A 7368-nucleotide genomic window follows, 5' to 3' on the forward strand; every position below is an offset into this window, starting at 1 on the left:
CAGTAAAAAAAGCCATTCATGCCATTTTTCAAAAAAGTGGCTTTATAAAGCATATGACAGTGCTTAAGCCTTAAAGTGCGTTGTTTAATTAAATGAAAGTTATTTTAAATCCCAATTAATAAAAAATTAGATTAAATTAATGAAAAATATGAATGAGCCATTTTGGTCAAAACGGTTATAGTATAAATGAGCCAAAACTACTTACGAGTGGTATAGATGAGTTATTTTCGATAGTTTGATGACATATTTAAGCCTTTTCCGTTTTTCAATTACGTGCCAACAAATGGCTGCACAAATGGCCAGTGCGGGCTATTTTTGCAAGAGAGCTGCACAATAAATGGGCCTAGATACTACCTTTGGGCCTATAGCACCGGTAGCCCATGCCAAACATTCCTAAAATATACCACCAAACCAAAAGGAAACAGAAAAAGGTCACAGAGAAGAAAAAGCATTAGCAGAATCGGAAAATGACGTGGGCAGCCGCAGCAAGTCGTTTCCAAATGCCGGCAATAGACGTTGCTGCCTTACGCAGCCGTGCTCCCTTAGCGTTCGGAGTAGGCTGTGTATCAATTGCTGGTGCAAAGTTTAGTGGGTCTTCACCAGTTCAATCAAAACCCTTTGCTTGCTTAAGCACTTCCACTAATACCAGTAAGTCACAACCCAACCACCCCCCCCCCCCCCCGAAAAAAAAAAAAAAAAAAAAAGAACCTCCATTACATATTTGAAAAAAAAAAAAATGTGGCAGAAAAACAAATTATGACTATACTTGATTTCACTATTACAGTTTTAGAGCCTGTTTGGATTAGCTGAAAAAAATGACTTTTAAGCATAAGTGTTTTAAGTCTTGAAAGTTATTTTGAAAACTTTAGATAAAAGTCTTGAAATGGCATTTTTAGAAGTGAGGATAGTATTGGAATTAATAGAAAATATAAGGGATAAAAGGGTAAAGTTATTTCAATCCAAAATGGCTTTTCCCAAAAAAAAAAAATAAGTTTGGGTTGAGCAACTTCTTGATTTTAGCTTATTTTAAACATTTTTTAACTTAATTTAAGCTGTTTTCTATTTTTGTCAAACGCCCAAATAAGTTAAAAATGGCTTATAAGCTGGTTTGAACAACTTATAAGCCAATCCAAACAGGCTCTAAGTTTGATGTTTGGAGAAAACAAGGAGGGGAAAATAGAGAGAAAAATGGAATCTTTTTCTTTCTATTTACTTAAATTTCTTGTTTCCTTCTTTTTTGTTAAATTTGGTTTTTGGTACTGCCCAATAGAGGGGAATGGCTATTAGGAGATTCATTAATATTGATGTAGATATTAATAAAATTTGGGATTTTTTTAGCTGATGGATGAGTTTTGTTGCTTCTGAATGGATATAGAGGGAAAAATAAACCCGGGCTTGTTTGGATTTGAGATATAGTTTTTGATGTTGTGCTACAGAATTTTTTTGTGATTTATGACATTTTCTTTGTTTGATTATTTATTTTTATGTATTTAGTTATATGGAATTTGCAATGTGTATCTGACTTGTATTTGAGCTTAGAGTTCAGTTTACAACATTGAATATAGACCATAATCTTTATTCAGAAAAGCAATATGTTCTTTTTGTTTACCTTGCATGTTTTAAAATTTAAAAAGAAACACTTATATTATCTTACCCGGGAAAAAAGAACTTTCATGCTTGTATGCAAAAAAATTGACACTTAATTGCTTTCTGCAGGTGAATGGGATACAACTGATAAAGTAACAAGTTAACTAGATAATGCTCTCAAGTTATATAAGCTGAATGTGTAAAGAATTTTTACTCGATAATTGTATCTTGTTGATTGCTGCTACTTTTTATGTTGCCATTCCACTTATGATCTGTAATTAGCCTTTCATTGTATTGTTGGTGAATAGAACTTGTGGGCAAAGTCAGTCCTTGAGTTTCGGAGTTGTTATTATAAGGCATCATTATATCTATAAATATACAAGGGTTTAGAGAAATTGCGCTCTCTCTCTCTCTCTCTCTCTCTCACACACACACACACATCATCAAATTTCCTATTTTCTAACTCATTTCTCAAAGAGTTCTTTACCTTATTAATGAACATTTGTATGTCATTAGGTATAAAGGAGGCCGTTCACACTGATAAGGCTCCGGCAGCACTAGGGCCATACTCTCAAGCCATCATAGCTAATAACTTTGTTTTCGTCTCTGGATGTCTGGGTCTTATTCCAGAGGTTTGTGCTATTATCGCATCAGTTATTGCAAATGCTGTACAAATTCCATCAGGTGCCTTTGTTTTATGCTATCTTTAACTAACTTATGATTGAATGCAGACTGGGAAATTTGTCTCAGAAAGTGTGGAGGATCAAACAGAGCAGGTATTTTTGTACTTAGCCGTGACTCGTCATTAGAATGCTAATATCAGTACTTGAAAGCTGTGGCTCCACTTAATAGTTATTGGATATTATTTGGAAATAAACTAATCTAGGAGGTGCATGTGGTGTTATGTGGTATGACTCTTTCCTCTTGGGCTTGTATGCGTTATCGTCTTGTGGAAGATTAATCTTGCCTACAGTTGCAAATCATAGTGAAGAAATGTGCTGCCCAAAAGTAGACTTCTTTGCTTAATCCTAAATAGTGATAGTTTGAAATTTGAGAATGGAACTCTTTCTCCAACTTTAACTATGTATCTGAAGTAGGGCTGGCAAAATGGTTAAAAAGAACTCGTAACCATCCTATCCGACCGATTAGATATGGATTGGATAACTGACTTTTAAAAAATGGATCAACTATGGATATTATCCGCTAAAAATGGATATCCATATGGATAACATGGATATCCATCCCTATTATCAATACCCATTTGTCTGCTTTTGTCATAAGTTTGTGCTTTCTGGGAGTCGTCTCACCTGTCTATTCCTGAAACACTGGTTAACCTTTTATCCGTGTTAAATATGGACGGGTTGGGTATCTTATCCGTTTTTGTTTAATTTGTTTTTGACCCGCCCATATCCGATCCGCCCGCCCGTTTGCCACTCCTGATCTGAAGATATCATTCTCATGACAGTTGGAGGGTGCTTAGGGAAAATAACACTGCATGACACTTTGAAGGAAATATTTACCCGGATTAGCCAATATTTTTTTATTCACCCGAGCTAGCCAACTTTTATAGCTTTGCTGTTGCTTTGTGGCTTTGTTTATCGTTGCTGAAAGCAACTGTATGTAGTGAATTGTTTCATGTGATATTCCTAAGTTTATAGCTTACATGTATAACACAAATATCAGTGATTGTTACAAATTTAGAATATGTGCAGCTTCCACACTATTATACACTCTTATACGGTGTAGAAGTGTGTATAAACACCTATTATACATGTCATATAAACTCCTCATATGTAAATGTAAACATCTCTTCTATAAGTTTGTATAATATTGTATACAAGTGCAAAAGTGAGTATAAACACTATACACTTTTATACAAGGTTGATACATTGTCTACTCCAAGTATATAAAGTTGTATATTGTTGTATAATGTTGTATATCGTGAAAAAGTGGCTATGCGGGGTGTAATTTAAAAGTATGGCTACGCAAGTGTAATTTTGTATGCTAGTTTTTACATTATTGAAATTTCCCCATCTTTTTATACTCTATATTATATGAATCTCAACCCTCATAATTCTGAGTAGTCATGCATTCCGAATTGTACATGATATAAAGAGGTAGTTAAAGCCATCATCATATTGAATAATTTGACCTTTGCATTTCTCGGGATAAGACATAACTTAGAGCTTGTTTTTAAAAGTTTTAACGTAAAAGAAGAGTAGATAGCCTGGCAGGTGCAGAGCCAACTTCACAAATTGTTCTGCATTTTCTTGTAATTGCTCATTTTTCTCCATTAAAAAAAAAAAAAAAAAGTAGATTGCCGACAAATAACAGCTCTTGATTTGAGCTTTATATTTAGTTGTCAATACTCCATCCTTTTAGTTCAAAATGCTGACTCTAAGATCTTTGAGCTTAATATTAATATATCCAGGTTCTCAAGAATATGGGGGAGATACTTAAAGAAAGTGGCGCTAGCTACTCCTCAGTTGTTAAGACAACTATCTTGTATGATCTTTTGTCATTTATTCTCCCACCCCGTAGGGCTTTGCTCTCATTATAGTCTTGAATTGTGATTATTAATTTTGAATAATTCTCTCTCTACAGGTTAGCTGATCTGAACGACTTCAAGAAAGTGAATGAGATTTATGCTAAATGTGAGTCATGATACTGCCAAAACTAGTTTCAGCTTTTGTATATTGTTTTGCTTTGCAGCATTCCATCAGTATGACATTCTTTCCTTTGTTTCTCACTAGCAAAGCTCATCTTGAAGAGTTGAACACTCAACTAAAAACAAAGGATAAACCTGAACAAATTTAAGCACAATAAAAGTATAGCATACTTCTTGTTTGGTTTCATGAAGGCTCATTCTAAATCCTTCCTAGTTTCCTTTTGGTAATTATGTTAGGGATATCAGAGAGACTTGGCCTAAAACATTTGAAGGTCTACTGGTTTGCACTTGCATATGTGACAATTCGAAAGGTAGAAGTGATTAGCAACCATGAGTGTTTGTAATGGACCATATGTACTCAGATGACGTAATAAAACTTCTTCAGCACTTGATAGCTCTGCTTGTATATACTTTTGGTTTGTGCTAGCTATGTTAGAAACCTCGGAATTGATGTTCTTTGGAATAGGAAAAGTGACCATATAATGTTCTGAACTCTCCAAGTCAAAGTGTATGTAGAGTATGGTCATTTTTGTTGTTAGTGATAGTTGGAATTGCTAATTTCTGAGAAGAAAATATACCGAAGCAAGAAAGAGCAGAAAGTAATCAAAGCCTGTTTTGCATACAAGAGAAGGAAATACAGTATTAAATACTTGTCCACTTTATAGACTAAAACTAGCACTTTATAAAGAATGTCTGCTTTAGCATGTTACTTCATGTATTCAATACGATGTGAGAATACGTAACTCTAACGTAGCTATTTGCAGATTTCCCATCTCCTGCACCAGCTCGGGCAACTTATCAGGTAGCAGCACTCCCAATGAATGCAAAGATTGAAGTCGATTGCATAGCAGCATTATGATCACCCCTTAACGCGTTCAACTTCTGATAAGGAGAAAGTCTTTTGACTTCCTAGCTAAATTTGTTAGATCTAATAAGCGGAAAGTTAGCTATTAGTTCGGGAGCCCTTGTTCCAACTTCCCAGAGCTGAGACTAAACGCTATTTAAGAACATACTGTAACTCAGTGGCCATGAATCAGCGGCCATGAATATTAAATGTGATTGTGCTACACTATTGTGAAGGAGAAACTTATTGATATTTTGAGCCTACTATACCCTGTTTGGTCTTTGCAGAGAGCCTGATTATACATTAGGGACAACGTTAAAGAAGGAACAGAACCCATTATAGTAGAGAAAAAGATGTGCAACATTGATGGAGGGTATTATGATTTGACTCAAAACCGGGGTCATTAACAAGTTCTGCTTCTTGCTAGACTTCAAATCCTGGTTTAGAAAGTAAAACAAAAGGGTGTTCAACAAGCATGAGATACATAAACAAGAGGTAAAAATTTATCAACGCTGGGTATTTATATCAGACCAATTGATGAATCACATATGTTTTGTATAGAAATTTCTCACACTTAATCATGGTTAAAAAGGGAATTGTCTCAAGAGGTGTGTATGAAATCCTATTCAGCTGGGAATTAACAAGCTTGTGAACCCTTTGTTGGTCGTCCATTTTTACAACTCTCTAGTCGATAGGCCAGACAGAAATCTAAGGGTGTTTGTCTTCTACTTAGTTTGTTTTGCACTAGTTCATCACTCATCATTTCTTGGTTTTCGGAACCTATTAACCCGACTAATTCAGATTGTGATGTGTAGGCATATTTAGGGTGGAAGCACTCCCCACTAAGAATTTCTTCGTTTCCAGGACTCTTTAACTCGATATATTTGATTTAAGATGGAGGAATTCCATCCGTCCACCACATCACTTCATCATTCAACTAGCATCAAAGTGCTCTTTGTCTTCTCTCTATCAAATAAATTCCAATTCTACGTCAAATAATAAGGATTACATTATGGATTTATAGATGAATCAAGTCAACATTTGAATTTAAATTATTTTTCCATCAGTTCAAAGTATAGACCTTCTGACAACAATTTGGTTCAAAGGTGTAAACTGAGTAGAACTTAGTTAGCCCTATGTGTAATTACAAAACGCCGTATCTGTAATTACTTTTGGGGTGGTCTTTAAATTTTACCCCTCATATTTGAAATCTTTAAAAAATAAAATTTCAAAATTTTTTGGAAACAACCCTCTACATCGCACTAGTATGCCCACCTGAACATCCGATCAGACATAGTTCTTAAACCCTTCTTCATTTTGCTTGTGGAAAGTAAAGGGGGAGAGAGAATATAAGAGGTCCATATCTCTTGAGACTAAATATTCATCGTTTCTAACTTTGATAAGTCATACAATCTTAAAACTCTTCTTTTATGAGCAAACTTTGTCTTGAAGCATATATATGTATTTTTTTTTTTTTTTTGTTTAAACACTTCCAGAGACAAACACCTATGACGGTGATGTCTTAATTTCTTTTTCTCATAATATCTTTACGATGCCTTCAAATATGTACACTCTTTAGAATCTAAACAAAGCGAGATACAAGTCCGTATTTGAAATTAATCCTTAAAGCATCTTTATAAACCAAAACTTTTTTTTTGGTAAGCGTTATAAACTCGTTGCCTTATAAGGCAAAGTTTAAATTTTTTTCGACTTTTAGTTATGTTTAACTAAAAGTAGGAGGAAGGAATTGATTGGATCCGGGATCCCCGCCCTCACAAATTATTTTTTTATTTTATGCACGAGCGGGGACGCTTCATAATGCCTTTTGCAAAGGGCAAAATTTAAAGACCACAAATATGAGGCAAAATTTATATGCAAAATTTAAAGACCACCGAAGGGGGATTGATCGTAATTACAACACCCATAAATAAAATTTCCCCCGAAATTTTGGAAACAACCCTCTACATCGCACTAGTATGCCCTTCGAACATCCGATCGGACATAGGAAATCTTTGTAGGAGAGAGAATATAAAGGTCCACGTCTCTTGAGACTAAATATTCAAACAAGCCTTTTCGTAGGGGTATCCCAAGAAGACACACCTATGACTCCAACTCTCAAAGTTATCCCTCGTTACAACGAGTACAAGTCTGACGGCAAAAATTGTCAAGTGCTTTGATGAAATATGGGTTCAAATAGTCGTACCTTACGGAGGAAGTTTATATGATTATTCTCCCTTCACGATGCACCGAGGAGGTATGCAACTTAACG

The 7368-nt window shown here is 35.0% G+C and overlaps 1 protein-coding gene across 1 annotated transcript; it reads left to right on the forward strand.

The window, feature by feature from the left end:
* The first annotated feature begins 415 nt into the window (after positions 1-415).
* Positions 416-5365, forward strand: LOC132053196 (reactive Intermediate Deaminase A, chloroplastic). The gene is made up of 6 exons (XM_059445112.1): positions 416-648; positions 2104-2219; positions 2319-2363; positions 4019-4092; positions 4192-4241; positions 5020-5365. The coding sequence occupies exons 1-6, from the start codon at positions 468-470 to the stop codon at positions 5112-5114; spliced, it is 561 nt and encodes a 186-aa protein (XP_059301095.1). The 5' UTR covers positions 416-467; the 3' UTR covers positions 5115-5365.
* Positions 5366-7368: the final 2003 nt, after the last annotated feature.

The sequence above is a fragment of the Lycium ferocissimum genome, chromosome 4, assembly GCF_029784015.1.
Source record: "Lycium ferocissimum isolate CSIRO_LF1 chromosome 4, AGI_CSIRO_Lferr_CH_V1, whole genome shotgun sequence".
Classification (NCBI taxonomy): Eukaryota; Viridiplantae; Streptophyta; class Magnoliopsida; order Solanales; family Solanaceae; genus Lycium; species Lycium ferocissimum.

What these genes read in the sequence shown, in the direction of transcription:
- LOC132053196 (XM_059445112.1), top strand. Translation starts at nt 468, where the DNA reads ATGACGTGGGCAGCCGCAGCAAGTCGTTTCCAAATGCCGGCAATAGAC. An exon ending in AAGCACTTCCACTAATACCA is followed by an intron (nt 649 to 2,103) that starts GTAAGTCACAAC and finishes GTATGTCATTAG; the next exon opens with GTATAAAGGAGGCCGTTCAC. An exon ending in GTTGTTAAGACAACTATCTT is followed by an intron (nt 4,093 to 4,191) that starts GTATGATCTTTT and finishes CTCTCTCTACAG; the next exon opens with GTTAGCTGATCTGAACGACT.